Source organism: Stegostoma tigrinum, chromosome 6 (genome assembly GCF_030684315.1).
Source record: "Stegostoma tigrinum isolate sSteTig4 chromosome 6, sSteTig4.hap1, whole genome shotgun sequence".
Lineage (NCBI taxonomy): Eukaryota > Metazoa > Chordata > Chondrichthyes > Orectolobiformes > Stegostomatidae > Stegostoma > Stegostoma tigrinum.
In genome coordinates, this window is record NC_081359.1 from 63,054,182 (window position 1) to 63,068,683 (window position 14,502).

The window sequence follows — 14,502 nt, forward strand, 5'->3', positions numbered from 1 at the left end:
CTCTGGCGCTCGCTCTCGGGCTCTGTCTCTGTCTCTCGCGCTCTGTCTCTGTCTCTCGCGCTCTGTCTCTGTCTCTCGCGCTCTGTCTCTGTCTCTCGCGCTCTGTCTCTGTCTCTCGCGCTCTGTCTCTGTCTCTCGCGCTCTGTCTCTGGCCCTCGCCCTCTGTCTCTGGCCCTCGCCCTGTGTCTCTGGCCCTCGCCCTGTGTCTCTGGCCCTCGCCCTGTGTCTCTGGCCCTCGCCCTGTGTCTCTGGCGCTCGCCCTGTGTCTCTGGCGCTCGCCCTGTGTCTCTGGCGCTCGCCCTGTGTCTCTGGCGCTCGCCCTGTGTCTCTGGCGCTCGCTCTTGCCCTCTGTCGCTCGCCGTCTGTCTCTGGCGCTCGCCGTCTGTCTCTGGCGCTCGCGCTCGTGCTCTGGCGCTCGCTCTCGGGCTCTGGCGCTCGCTCTCGGGCTCTCGCTCTCGCGCTCGCTCTCGGGCTCTGGCGCTCGCCGTCTGTCTCTGGCGCTCGCCGTCTGTCTCTGGCGCTCGCCGTCTGTCTCTGGCGCTCGCTCTCGGGCTCTGGCGCTCGCCGTCTGTCTCTGGCGCTCGCCGTCTGTCTCTGGCGCTCGCCGTCTGTCGCTGGCGCTCGTTCTCTGGCGCTCGTTCTCTGGCGCTCGTTCTCTGGCGCTCGCTCTCTGGCGCTCGCTCTCTGGCGCTCGCTCTCTGGCGCTCGCTCTCTGGCGCTCGCTCTCGGGCTGTCGCTCTCGGGCTGTCGCTCTCGGGCTCTCGCTCTCGGGCTCTCGCTCTCGGGCTCTCGCTCTCGGGCTCTCGCTCTCGGGCTCTCGCTCTCGCGCTCGCTCTCTGGCACTCATTATCTGGCTCACGTGCTCTCTGCCTCTGACGCTCGCTCTCTGTCTCTGTCTCTCGCCCTCTGTCTCTCGCCCTCTGTCTCTCGCCCTCTGTCTCTCGCCCTCTGTCTCTCGCCCTCTGTCTCTCGCCCTCGCCCACTGTCTCTGGCGCTCGCCCACTGTCTCTGGCGCTCGCCCTCTGTCTCTGGCGCTCGCTGTCGTGCTCTCGCTCTCGCGCTCGTACTCACGGGCTCTGGCGCTCGCTCTTGCCCTCTGTCGCTAGTCCTCTGTCTCGGGCGCTCGCCCTCGGGCTCGGGCGCTCGCCCTCGGGCTCGCTCTCTGGCACTCACTATCTGGCTCACGTGCTTGCTCTCGGGCTCTGGCGCTCGCTCTCGGGCTCTGGCGCTCGCCCTCTGCCTCTGGCGCTCGCCCTCTGCCTCTGGCGCTCGCTCTCGGGCTCTCGCTCTCGCGCTCGCCCTTGGCCTCGGGCGCTCGCTCACGGGCTCTCGTGCTCGCTCTCGGGCTCTCGCTCTCGTGCTCGCTCTCGGGCTCTCGCTCTCGGGCTCTCGCTCTCGCTCTCGGGCTCTCGCTCTCGCGCTCGCTGTCTGGCGCTCGCTCTCTGTCTCTGTCTCTCTGTCTCTGTCTCTCTGTCTCTGTCTCTCTGTCTCTGTCTCTCTGTCTCTGTCTCTCTGTCTCTGTCTCTCGCCCTCTGTCTCTCGCCCTCTGTCTCTCGCCCTCTGTCTCTCGCCCTCTGTCTCTCGCCCTCTGTCTCTCGCCCTCTGTCTCTCGCCCTCTGTCGCTCGCCCTCTGTCTCTGGCGCTCGCCCTCTGTCTCTGGCGCTCGCCCTCTGTCTCTGGCGCTCGCCCTCTGTCTCTGGCGCTCGCCCTCTGTCTCTCGCCCTCGCTCTCTGGCGCTCGCTCTCTGGCGCTCGCTCTCTGGCGCTCGCTCTCTGGCGCTCGCTCTCGCTCACTCGCTCTCGCTCTCGCTCTCTGTCTCTCGCTCTCGCTGTCTGTCTCTCGCTCTCACGCTCGCTCTCTGGTGCTCGCTCTCTGGCTCTCGCTCTCGCGCTCGCTCTCTGGCACTCACTATCTGGCCCACGTGCTCGCTCTCTGGCGCTCGCCCTCTGTCTCTGGCGCTCGCCCTCTGTCTCTGGCGCTCGCCCTCTGTCTCTGGCGCTCGCCCTCTGTCTCTGGCGCTCGCTCTCGGGCTCTGTCTCTGTCTCTCGCTCTCTGGCCCTCGCCCTCTGTCTCTGGCGCTCGCCCTCTGTCTCTGGCGCTCGCCCTCTGTCTCTGGCGCTCGCCCTCTGTCTCTGGCGCTTGCTGTCGTGCTCTCGCTCTCGCGCTCGTACTCACGGGCTCTGGCGCTCGCTCTTGCCCTCTGTCGCTAGTCCTCTGTCTCGGGCGCTCGCCCTCGGGCTCGGGCGCTCGCCCTCGGGCTCGCTCTCTGGCACTCACTATCTGGCTCACGTGCTCGCTCTCGGGCTCTGGCGCTCGCTCTCGGGCTCTGGCGCTCGCCCTCTGCCTCTGGCGCTCGCTCTCGGGCTCTCGCTCTCGCGCTCGCCCTTGGCCTCGGGCGCTCGCTCACGGGCTCTCGGGCTCGCTCTCGGGCTCGCTCTCGGGCTCTCGCTCTCGCGCTCGCTGTCTGGCGCTCGCTCTCTGTCTCTGTCTCTCTGTCTCTGTCTCTCGCCCTCTGTCTCTCGCCCTCTGTCTCTCTGTCTCTGTCTCTCGCCCTCTGTCTCTCGCCCTCTGTCTCTCGCCCTCTGTCTCTCGCCCTCTGTCTCTCGCCCTCTGTCGCTCGCCCTCTGTCTCTCGCCCTCTGGCGCTCGCCCTCTGGCGCTCGCCCTCTGGCGCTCGCCCTCTGTCTCTGTCTCTCGCCCTCTGTCTCTCGCCCTCTGTCTCTCGCCCTCTGTCTCTCGCCCTCTGTCTCTCGCCCTCTGTCTCTCGCGCTCGCTCTCTCGCGCTCGCTCTCTCGCGCTCGCTCTCTCGCGCTCGCTCTCTGGCGCTCGCTCTCTGGCGCTCGCTCTCGCTCTCGCTCTCTGTCTCTCGCTCTCGCTCTCTGTCTCTCGCTCTCGCTCTCTGTCTCTCGCTCTCGCTCTCTGTCTCTCGCTCTCGCTGTCTGTCTCTCGCTCTCGCTGTCTGTCTCTCGCTCTCACGCTCGCTCTCTGGTGCTCGCTCTCTGGCTCTCTGGCTCTCGCTCTCGCGCTCGCTCTCTGGCACTCACTATCTGGCCCACGTGCTCGCTCTCTGGCGCTCGCCCACTGTCTCTGGCGCTCGCTCTCTGTCTCTGGCGCTCGCTCTCGGGCTCTGTCTCTGTCTCTCGCTCTCTGGCCCTCGCCCTCTGTCTCTGGCGCTCGCCCTCTGTCTCTGGCGCTCGCCCTCTGTCTCTGGCGCTCGCCCTCTGTCTCTGGCGCTCGCCCTCGCCCTCTGGCGCTCGCCGTCTGTCTCTGGCGCTCGCCCTCGGGCTCTGGCGCTCGCTCTCGGGCTCTGGCGTTCGCCGTCTGTCTCTGGCGCTCGCCCTCGGTCGCTCGCCCTCGGGCTCTGGCGCTCGCCCTCGGGCTCTCGCTCTTGCGCTCGCTGTCTGGCACTAGCTGTCTGGCACTCACTATCTGGCTCACGTGCTCGCTCTCTGGCGCTCGCTCTCTGTCTCTGGCGCTTGCTCTCTGTCTCTGACGCTCGCTCTCGGGCTCTGTCTCTGTCTCTCGCTCTCTGGCGCTCGCCCTCTGTCTCTGGCGCTCGCCCTCTGTCTCTGGCGCTCGCCCTCTGTCTCTGTCTCTCGCCCTCTGTCTCTGTCTCTCGCCCTCTGTCTCTCGCCCTCTGTCTCTCGCCCTCTGTCTCTCGCCCTCTGTCTCTGTCTCTCGCCCTCGCTCTCTCTGGCTCTCGCTCTCTCTGGCTCTCGCTCTCTCTGGCTCTCGCGCTCTCGCGCTCTCGCGCTCTCTCGCTCTCTCGCTCTCTCGCTCTCTCGCGCTCTCGCTCTCTCGCTCTCTCGCTCTCTCGCTCTCTCGCTCTCTCGCTCTCTCGCGCTCTCGCGCTCTCGCGCTCTCGCGCTCACTCCCTCTCTCTGGCGCTCTCTGGCGCTCTCTGGCGCTCTCTGGCGCTCTCTGGCGCTCTCTGGCGCTCGCTCTCTGTCTCTGGCGCTCGCTCTCTCGCTCTCGCTGTCTGTCTCTCGCTCTCGCTGTCTGTCTCTCGCTCTCGCTGTCTGTCTCTCGCTCTCACTGTCTGTCTCTCGCTCTCACTGTCTGTCTCTCGCTCTCACGCTCGGTCTCTGGTGCTCGCTATCTGGCTCACGTGCTCGCTCTCTGGCTTGCGCTCTCTGTCTCTCACGCTCGCTCTCTGGCTCTCGCTCTCTCTGGCTCTCGCTCTCGCCCTCTGGCTCTCGCGCTTTCTCTCTGGCTCTGGCTCTCGCTCTCTCTGGCTCTCGCTCTCTCTGGCTCTCGCTCTCTCTGGCTCTCGCTCTCTCTGGCTCTCGCTCTCTCGCTCTCTCGCGCTCTCGCGCTCTCGCTCTCTCGCTCTCTCGCTCTCTCGCGCTCTCGCGCTCTCGCGCTCTCTCGCTCTCTCGCTCTCTCGCTCTCTCGCTCTCTCGCGCTCTCGCTCTCTCGCGCTCTCGCGCTCTCGCGCTCTCGCGCTCTCGCTCTCTCGCTCTCTCGCGCTCTCGCGCTCTCGCGCTCTCGCGCTCTCGCGCTCTCGCGCTCTCGCGCTCACTCCCTCTCTCTGGCGCTCTCTGGCGCTCTCTGGCGCTCTCTGGCGCTCTCTGGCGCTCTCTCTCTGTCTCTGGCGCTCGCTCTCTCGCTCTCGCTCTCTCGCTCTCGCTGTCTGTCTCTCGCTCTCGCTGTCTGTCTCTCGCTCTCACTGTCTGTCTCTCGCTCTCACGCTCGGTCTCTGGTGCTCGCTATCTGGCTCACGTGCTCGCTCTCTGGCTCGCGCTCTCTGTCTCTCACGCTCGCTCTCTGGCTCTCGCTCTCTCTGGCTCTCGCTCTCGCCCTCTGGCTCTCGCGCTTTCTCTCTGGCTCTGGCTCTCGCTCTCTCTGGCTCTCGCTCTCTCTGGCTCTCGCTCTCTCTGGCTCTCGCTCTCGCCCTCTGTCTCTCGCGCTTTCTCTCTGGCTCTCGCTCTCGCTCTCTGGCTCTCGCTCTCTCATGCTCTCGCTCTCTCTCTCGCTCTCTCTCTCGCTCTCTCTCTCGCTCTCTCTCTCGCTCTCGCTCTCGCTCTCGCTCTCGCTCTCTCTCTCGCTCTCTCTCTCGCTCTCTCTCTCGCTCTCTCTCTCGCTCTCTCTCTCGCTCTCTCTCTCGCTCTCTCTCTCGCTCTCGCTCTCGCTCTCGCTCTCGCTCTCGCTCTCTCTCTCGCTCTCTCTCTCGCTCTCTCTCTCGCTCTCTCTCTCGCGCTCTCTCTCGCTCTCTCTCTCGCTCGCTCTTGCGCGCTCTTGCTGTCTTGCTCTCTCGCTCGCTCTCTGTCTCTCTCGCTCGCTCTCTGTCTCTCGCGCTCGCTCTCTGTCTCTCGCGCTCGCTCTCTGTCTCTCGCGCTCGCTCTCTGTCTCTCGCGCTCGCTCTCTGTCTCTCGCGGTCTCGTGCTCGCGCTCTCTCTCGCGCTCTCTCTCGCGCTCTCTCTCGCGCTCTCTCTCGCGCTCTCTCTCGCGCTCTCTCTCGCGCGCTCTCTCGCGCGCTCTCTCGAGTGCTCTCTCTCGCGTGCTCTCACTCGCGTGCTCTCTCGCGCTCTCTCTCGCGCTCTCTCTCGCGTGCTCTCTCGCGCTCTCTCTCGCTCGCTCTCTGTCTCTGGCGCTCACTCTCTGTCTCTGTCTCTCGCCCTCTGTCCCTGTCTCTCGCCCTCTGTCTCTCGCCCTCGGTCTCTCGCCCTCGGTCTCTCGCCCTCGGTCTCTCGCCCTCGGTCTCTCGCCCTCTGTCTCTCGCCCTCGGTCTCTCGCCCTCTGTCTCTCGCCCTCGGTCTCTCGCCCTCTGTCTCTCGCCCTCGGTCTCTCGCCCTCGGTCTCTCGCCCTCTGTCTCTCGCCCTCGGTCTCTCGCCCTCGGTCGCTCGCCCTCGGTCGCTCGCCCTCGGTCGCTCGCCCTCGGTCGCTCGCCCTCGGTCGCTCGCCCTCGGTCGCTCGCCCTCTGTCTCTGGCGCTCGCCCTCTGTCTCTGGCGCTCGCCCTCTGTCTCTGGCGCTCGCCGTCTGTCTCTCGCCCTCGCCCTCTGTCTCTGGCGCTCGCCCTCTGTCTCTGGCGCTCGCCCTCTGTCTCTGGCGCTCGCCCTCTGTCTCTGGCGCTCGCCCTCTGTCTCTGGCGCTCGCCGTCTGTCTCTCGCTCTCGCTCTCGCTCTCGCTCTCGCGCTCGCTGTCTGGCTCACGCGCTCGCTCTCTGTCTCTCGCTCTCTGTCTCTCGCTCTCTGTCTCTCGCTCTCTGTCTCTCGCTCTCTGTCTCTCGCTCTCTGTCTCTCGCTCTCTGTCTCTCGCTCTCTGTCTCTCGCTCTCTGTCTCTCGCTCTCGCTGTCTGTCTCTCGCTCTCACGCTCGCTCTCTGGTGCTCGCTATCTGGCTCACGTGCTCACTCTCTGTCTCTCGCTCTCTGTCTCTCGCTCTCTGTCTCTCGCTCTCTGTCTCTCGCTCTCTGTCTCTCGCTCTCTGTCTCTCGCTCTCTGTCTCTCGCCCTCTGTCTCTCGCCCTCTGTCTCTCGCCCTCTGTCTCTCGCCCTCTGTCTCTCGCCCTCTGTCTCTCGCCCTCTGTCTCTCGCCCTCTGTCTCTCGCCCTCTGTCTCTCGCCCTCTGTCTCTCGCCCTCTGTCTCTCGCCCTCTGTCTCTCGCCCTCTGTCTCGCGCTCTCTGTCTCTGTCTCGCGCTCTCTGTCTCTGTCTCGCGCTCTCTGTCTCTGTCTCTCGCTCTCTGTCTCTGTCTCTCGCTCTCTGTCTCTGTCTCTCGCTCTCCGTCTCTGTCTCTCGCTCTCTGTCTCTCGCTCTCACGCTCGCTCTCTGGTGCTCGCTATCTGGCTCACGTGCTCACTCTCTGGCTCTCGCTCTCTGTCTCTCGCTCTCTGTCTCTCGCTCTCTGTCTCTCGCCCTCTGTCTCTCGCCCTCTGTCTCTCGCCCTCTGTCTCTCGCCCTCTGTCTCTCGCCCTCTGTCTCTCGCCCTCTGTCTCTCGCTCTCTGTCTCTGTCTCTGTCTCGCGCTCTCTGTCTCTGTCTCGCGCTCTCTGTCTCTGTCTCTGTCTCTCGCTCTCTGTCTCTGTCTCTCGCTCTCTGTCTCTCGCCCTCTGTCTCTCGCCCTCTGTCTCTCGCCCTCTGTCTCTCGCCCTCTGTCTCTCGCCCTCTGTCTCTCGCCCTCTGTCGCTCGCCCTCTGTCGCTCGCCCTCTGTCGCTCGCCCTCTGTCGCTCGCCCTCTGTCGCTCGCCCTCTGTCGCTCGCCCTCTGTCGCTCGCCCTCTGTCGCTCGCCCTCTGTCGCTCGCCCTCTGTCTCTCGCCCTCTGTCTCTCGCCCTCTGTCTCTCGCTCTCGCTCTCTGTCTCTGTCTCTGTCTCTCGCTCTCTGTCTCTGTCTCTCGCTCTCGCTCTCTGTCTCTGTCTCTCGCTCTCTGTCTCTCGCTCTCTGTCTCTCGCTCTCTGTCTCTCGCTCTCTGTCTCTCGCTCTCTGTCTCTCGCTCTCTGTCTCTCGCTCTCTGTCTCTCGCTCTCTGTCTCTCGCTCTCTGTCTCTCGCTCTCTGTCTCTCGCTCTCTGTCTCTCGCTCTCTGTCTCTCGCTCTCTGTCTCTCGCTCTCTGTCTCTCTGTCTCTGTCTCTCGCTCTCTGTCTCTGTCTCTCGCTCTCTGTCTCTGTCGCTCGCCCTCTGTCTCTCGCCCTCTGTCTCTCGCCCCCTGTCTCTCGCCCCCTGTCTCTCGCCCCCTGTCTCTCGCCCCCTGTCTCTCGCCCCCTGTCTCTCGCCCCCTGTCTCTCGCCCCCTGTCTCTCGCCCCCTGTCTCTCGCCCCCTGTCTCTCGCCCCCTGTCGCTCGCCCCCTGTCGCTCGCCCCCTGTCGCTCGCCCCCTGTCGCTCGCCCCCTGTCGCTCGCCCCCTGTCGCTCGCCCCCTGTCGCTCGCCCCCTGTCGCTCGCCCCCTGTCGCTCGCCCCCTGTCGCTCGCCCCCTGTCGCTCGCCCCCTGTCGCTCGCCCCCTGTCGCTCGCCCCCTGTCGCTCGCCCCCTGTCGCTCGCCCCCTGTCGCTCGCCCCCTGTCGCTCGCCCCCTGTCTCTCGCCCCCTGTCTCTCGCCCCCTGTCGCTCGCCCCCTGTCGCTCGCCCCCTGTCGCTCGCCCCCTGTCGCTCGCCCCCTGTCGCTCGCCCCCTGTCGCTCGCCCCCTGTCGCTCGCCCCCTGTCGCTCGCCCCCTGTCGCTCGCCCCCTGTCGCTCGCCCCCTGTCGCTCGCCCCCGCTCTCTGGCGCTCGCTCTCTGGCGCTCGCTGTCTGGCACTCGCTGTCTGGCACTCGCTGTCTGGCACTCGCTGTCTGGCTCTCGCTCTCTGGCTCTCGCTCTCTGGCTCTCGCTCTCTGGCTCTCGCTCTCTGGCTCTCGCTCTCTGGCTCTCGCTCTCTGGCTCTGGCTCTGGCTCTCGCTCTCGCTCTCGCTCTCTGGCTCTCGCTCTCTGTCTCTGGCTCTCGCTCTCTGTCTCTCGCTCTCGCGCTCGCTCTCTGGTGCTCGCTCTCGCGCTCGCTCTCTGGTGCTCGCTCTCGCGCTCGCTCTCTGGTGCTCGCTCTCGCGCTCGCTCTCTGGTGCTCGCTCTCTGGTGCTCGCTCTCTGGTGCTCGCTCTCTGGTGCTCGCTCTCTGTCTCTCGCGCTCGCTCTCTGGCTCTCGCTCTCTGTCTCTGGCTCTCGCTCTCGCTCTCGCTCTCGCTCTCGCTCTCGCTCTCGCTCTCGCTCTCGCTCTCTGTCTCTGGCTCTCGCTCTCGCTCTCGCTCTCTGTCTCTGGCTCTCGCTCTCTGTCTCTCGCTCTCGCGCTCGCTCTCTGGTGCTCGCTCTCGCGCTCGCTCTCTGGTGCTCGCTCTCGCGCTCGCTCTCTGGTGCTCGCTCTCGCGCTCGCTCTCTGGTGCTCGCTCTCGCGCTCGCTCTCTGGTGCTCGCTCTCTGGTGCTCGCTCTCTGTCTCTCGCGCTCGCTCTCTGGCTCTCGCTCTCGTGCTCGCTCTCTGGTGCTCGCTATCTGGCTCACGTGCTCGCTCTCTGGCACTCGCTCTCTCGCTCTTGCTCTCTGTCTCTCGCTCTCGCTGTCTGTCGCTCTCACGCTCGCTCTCTGGTGCTCGCTATCTGGCTCACGTGCTCGCTCTCTGGCTCTCGCTCTCTGTCTCACACGCTTGCAGTCTGGCTCTCGCTCTCTCTGGCTCTCGCTCTCGCTCTCTGTCTCTCGCGCGTTCTCTCTGGCTCTCACTCTCTGGCTCTCACTCTTGCTCTCTGGCTCTCGCTCTCTCGCGCTCGCTCTCTGGCTTTCGCGCTCTCGCGCTCTCGCGCTCTCGCGCTCTCGCGCTCTCGCGCTCTCGCGCTCTCGCTCTCTCGCTCTCTCGCTCTCTCGCTCTCTCGCTCTCTCGCGCTCTCGCTCTCTCGCTCTCTCGCGCTCTCGCTCTCTCGCTCTCTCGCGCTCTCGCTCTCTCTTGCGCTCTCCCGCGCTCGCTCTCTGTCTCTGGTGCTCGCTATCTGGCTCACGTGCTCGCTCTCTGGCGCTCGCTCTCTGGCTCTCGCTGTCTGTCTCTCGCTCTCACGCTCGCTCTCTGGCTCACGTGCTCGCTCTCTGGCTCTTGCCCTCTGTCTCTCGCGCTTTCTCTCTGGCTCTGGCTCTCGCTCTCTCTGGCTCTCGCTCTCTCTGGCTCTCGCTCTCTCTGGCTCTCGCTCTCTCTGGCTCTCGCTCTCTCTGGCTCTCGCTCTCTCTGGCACTCGCTCTCTGGCACTCGCTCTCTGGCACTCGCTCTCTGGCACTCGCTCTCTGGCACTCGCTCTCTGGCTCTCGCTCTCTGGCTCTCGCTCTCTGGCTCTCGCTCTCTGGCTCTCGCTCTCTGGCTCTCGCTCTCTGTCTCTCGCTCTCTGTCTCTCGCTCTCTGTCTCTCGCTCTCTGTCTCTCGCTCTCTGTCTCTCGCTCTCTGTCTCTCGCTCTCTGTCTCTCGCTCTCTGTCTCTCGCTCTCTGTCTCTCGCTCTCTGTCTCTCGCTCTCTGTCTCTCGCTCTCTGTCTCTCGCTCTCTGTCTCTCGCTCTCTGTCTCTCGCTCTCTGTCTCTCGCTCTCTGTCTCTCGCTCTCGCTCTCTGTCTCTCGCTCTCGCTCTCTGTCTCTCGCTCTCGCTCTCTGTCTCTCGCTCTCGCTCTCTGTCTCTCGCTCTCGCTTTCTGTCTCTCGCTCTCGCGCTCGCTCTCTGGTGCTCGCTCTCTGGCTCTCGCTCTCTGGTGCTCGCTCTCTCGCTCTTGCTCTCTGTCTCTCGCTCTCTCGCTCTTGCTCTCGCTCTCATGCTCGCTATCTGGCTCACGTGCTCGCTCTCTGGCTCTCGCTCTCTGTCTCACACGCTTGCAGTCTGGCTCTCGCTCTCGCTCTCTGTCTCTCGCGCGTTCTCTCTGGCTCTCGCTCTCCGGCTCTCGCTCTTGCTCTCTGGCTCTCGCTCTCTCGCGCTCGCTCTCTGGCTTTCGCTCTCTCGTTCTCTCGCTCTCTCGCTCTCTCGCGCTCTCGCTCTCTCGCTCTCTCGCTCTCGCGCTCTCGCGCTCTCTCGCTCTCTCGCTCTCTCGCTCTCTCGCTCTCGCGCTCTCTCGCTCTCTCGCTCTCTCGCTCTCTCGCGCTCTCGCTCTCTCGTGCTCTCGCTCTCTCGTGCTCTCTCGTGCTCTCTCTCTCGTGCTCTCTCTCTCGTGCTCTCTCTCTCGTGCTCTCTCTCTCGTGCTCTCTCTCTCGTGCTCTCTCTCTCGTGCTCTCTCTCTCGTGCTCTCTCTCTCGTGCTCTCTCTCTCGTGCTCTCTCTCTCGTGCTCTCTCTCTCGTGCTCTCTCTCTCTTGCGCTCTCTCTTGCGCTCTCTCTTGCGCTCTCTCTTGCGCGCTCTCTTGCGCGCTCTCTTGCGCGCTCTCTTGCGCGCTCTCTTGCGCGCTCTCTTGCGCGCTCTCTTGCGCGCTCTCTTGCGCGCTCTCTTGCGCGCTCTCTTGCGCGCTCTCTTGCGCTCTCTCTTGCGCTCTCTCTTGCGCTCTCTCTTGCGCTCTCTCTTGCGCGCTCTCCCGCGCTCTCCCGCGCTCGCTCTCTGTCTCTGGCGCTCGCTCTCTGGTGCTCGCTATCTGGCTCACGTGTTCGCTCTCTGGCGCTCGCTCTCTGGCGCTCGCTCTCTGGCTCTCGCTCTCACGCTCGCTCTCTGGCTCACGTGCTTGCTCTCTGGCTCTTGCCCTCTGTCTCTCGCGCTTTCTCTCTGGCTCTGGCTGTCGCTCTCTCTGGCTGTCGCTCTCTCTGGCTGTCGCTCTCTCTGGCTGTCGCTCTCTCTGGCTGTCGCTCTCTCTGGCTGTCGCTCTCTCTGGCTGTCGCTCTCTCTGGCTCTCGCTCTCTCTGGCTCTCGCTCTCTCTGGCTCTCGCTCTCTCTGGCTCTCGCTCTCTCTGGCTCTCGCTCTCTCTGGCTCTCGCTCTCTGGTTCTCGCTCTCGCCCTCTGTCTCTCGCGCTTTCTCTCTGGCTCTCGCTCTCGCTCTCTGGCTCTCGCTCTCGCTCTCTGGCTCTCGCTCTCTCATGCTCTCGCTCTCTCATGCTCTCGCTCTTTCATGCTCTCGCTCTCTCTCGCTCTCTCTCGCTCTCTCTCGCTCTCTCTCGCTCTCTCTCGCTCTCTCTCGCTCTCTCTCGCTCTCTCTCGCTCTCTCTCGCTCTCTCTCGCGCTCTCTCGCGCTCTCTCGCGCTCTCTGGCTCTCGCGCGCTCTGTCGCGCTCTCGCGCTCTTGCTGTCTTGCTCGCTCGCTCGCTCGCTCTCGGTCTCTCGCGCTCGCTCTCGGTCTCTCGCGCTCGCTCTCGGTCTCTCGCGCTCGCTCTCTGTCTCTCGCTGTCTCGTGCTCTCGCTCTCTCTCGCTCTCTCTCGCTCTCTCTCGCTCTCTCTCGCTCTCTCGCGCTCTCTCGCGCTCTCTCTCGCGCTCTCTCTCGCGCTCTCTGTCTCGCGCTCTCGCTGTCTGTCTCGCGCTCTCGCTGTCTGTCTCGCGCTCTCGCTGTCTGTCTCGCGCTCTCGCTGTCTGTCTCGCGCTCTCGCTGTCTGTCTCGCGCTCTCGCTGTCTGTCTCGCGCTCTCGCTGTCTGTCTCGCGCTCTCGCTGTCCGTCTCTCGCGCTCTCTCTCTGTCTCTCACGCTCGCTCTCTGTCTCGTGCTCGCTCTCTGGCTCTCGCTCTCTCGCTCTCTGGCTCTCGCTCTCGCTCTCGCTCTCTGGCTCTCGCTCTCGCTCACTGGCTCTCGCGCTCGCTCACTGGCTCTTGCGCTCGCTCACTGGCTCTTGCGCTCGCTCACTGGCTCTTGCGCTCGCTCTCTGGCTCTCGCGCTCGCTCTCTGTCTCTGTCTCTCGCCCTCTGTCTCTGTCTCTGTCTCTCGCCCTCTGTCTCTCGCCCTCTGGCGCTCGCCGTCTGTCTCTGGCGCTCGCCGTCTGTCTCTGGCGCTCGCCGTCTGTCTCTGGCGCTCGCCCTCGGGCTCCGGCGCTCACCCTCGTGCTCGGGCGCTCGCTCTCGGGCTCCCGCTCTCGCGCTGGCTCTCTGGCACTCACTATCTGGCTCACGTGCTCGCCCTCTGTCTCTGTCTCTCGCCCTCTGTCTCTGTCTCTCGCCCTCTGTCTCTGTCTCTCGCCCTCTGTCTCTGTCTCTCGCCCTCTGTCTCTGTCGCTCGCCCTCTGTCTCTGTCGCTCGCTCTCTGTCTCTGTCGCTCGCTCTCTGTCTCTCGCCCTCTGTCGCTCGCCCTCTGTCGCTCGCCCTCTGTCGCTCGCCCTCTGTCGCTCGCCCTCTGGCGCTCGCCCTCTGGCGCTCGCCGTCTGCCTCTGGCACTCGCCGTCTGTCTCTGGCTCTCACTCTCGCTCTCGCGCTCGCTCTCTGGCACTCGCTCTCTGGCACTCGCTCTCTGGCACTCGCTCTCTGGCACTCGCTCTCTGTCTCTCGCTCTCTGTCTCGCGTTCTCGCTCTCTGTCTCGCGCTCTCGCTCTCTGTCTCCCGCTCTCGCTCTCTGTCTCGCGCTCTCGTGCTCGCTCTCTGGTGCTCGCTATCTGGCTCACGCTCTCTCGCTCTTGCTCTCTGTCTCTCGCTCTCGCTGTCTGTCTCTTGCTCTCACGCTCGCTCTCTGGTGCTCGCTATCTGGCTCACGTGCTCACTCTCTGGCTCTCGCTCTCTGTCTCACACGCTTGCTCTCTGGCTCTCGCTCTCTCTGGCTCTCGCTCTCGCTCTCTGTCTCTCGCGCTTTCTCTCTGGCTCTCGCTCTCTGGCTCTCGCTCTCTGGCTCTCGCTCTTGCTCTCTGGCTCTCGCTCTTGCTCTCTGGCTCTCGCTCTCTCGCGCTTGCTCTCTGGCTTTCGCTCTTTCGCTCTCTCGTGCTCTCTTGTGCTCTCTCTTGCGCTCTCTCGTACTCTCTCTTGCGCTCTCTCGTGCTCTCTCTCGTGCTCTCTCGTGCTCTCTCTTGCGCTCTCTTGCGCTCTCTTGCGCTCTCTTGCGCTCTCTTGCGCTCTCTCGTGCTCTCTCGTGCTCTCTCGTGCTCTCTCGTGCGCTCTCGTGCGCTCTCGTGCGCTCTCGTGCGCTCTCGTGCGCTCTCGTGCGCTCTCGTGCGCTCTCGTGCGCTCTCGTGCGCTCTCGTGCGCTCTCGTGCGCTCTCTTGCGCTCTCCCGCGCTCTCCCGCGCTCGCTCTCTGTCTCTGGCGCTCGGTCTCTGGTGCTCGCTATCTGGCTCACGTGCTGGCTCTCTGGCGCTCGCTCTCTCGCTCTCGCTGTCTGTCTCTCGCTCTCACGCTCGCTCTCTGGCTCTCGCTCTCTGTCTCACACGCTCGCTCTCTCTGGCTCTCGCTCTCTCTGTCTCTCGCTCTCGCTCTCTGGCTCTCGCTCTCGCCCTCTGTCTCTCGCGCTTTCTCTCTGGCTCTGGTTCTCGCTCTCTCTGGTTCTCGCTCTCTCTGGTTCTCGCTCTCTCTGGTTCTCGCTCTCTCTGGTTCTCGCTCTCTCTGGTTCTCGCTCTCTCTGGTTCTCGCTCTCTCTGGCTCTCGCTCTCTCTGGCTCTCGCTCTCTCTGGCTCTCGCTCTCGCTCTCTGGCTCTCGCTCTCGCCCTCTGTCTCTCGCGCTTTCTCTCTGGCTCTGGTTCTCGCTCTCTCTGGCTCTCGCTCTCTCTGGCTCTCGCTCTCTCTGGCTCTCGCTCTCTCTGGCTCTCGCTCTCTCTGGCTCTCGCTCTCTCTGGCTCTCGCTGTCTCTGGCTCTCGCTGTCTCTGGCTCTCGCTCTCACCCTCTGTGTCTCGCGCTTTCTCTCTGGCTCTGGCTCTCGCTGTCTCTCGCTGTCTCGCGCTCTCTCGCGCGCTCTCTCGCGCGCTCTCTCGCGCGCTCTCTCGCGCGCTCTCTCGCGCGCTCTCTCGCGCGCTCTCTCGCGCGCTCTCTCTCGCGCTCTTGCTGTCTTGCTCTCTCTCGCGCTCACTCTCTGTCTCTCGCGCTCGCTCTCTGTCCCTCGCTGTCTCGCGCTCGCGCTCTCTCGCGCTCTCTCGCGCTCTCTCGCGCTCTCTCGCGCTCTCTCGCGCTCTCTCGCGCTCTCTCGCGCTCTCTCGCGCTCTCT

General features: G+C 65.2%; 2 protein-coding genes across 2 annotated transcripts in view; one reads left to right on the top strand and one right to left on the bottom strand.

Moving 5' to 3' along the window:
- Positions 1-14,502, top strand: part of LOC125453120 (PC3-like endoprotease variant B) — a 1,374,573-nt gene that overhangs the window by 310,636 nt on the left and 1,049,435 nt on the right. The window lies entirely within an intron of this gene.
- On the bottom strand, positions 3,795-8,707 carry LOC132209783 (putative uncharacterized protein DDB_G0271982; the record flags this gene model as incomplete). The annotated part of the gene is made up of 2 exons (XM_059646912.1): positions 3,795-3,863; positions 8,660-8,707. Coding segments are annotated over 2 exons (117 nt in total), but the record flags the coding sequence as incomplete, so codon positions are not given.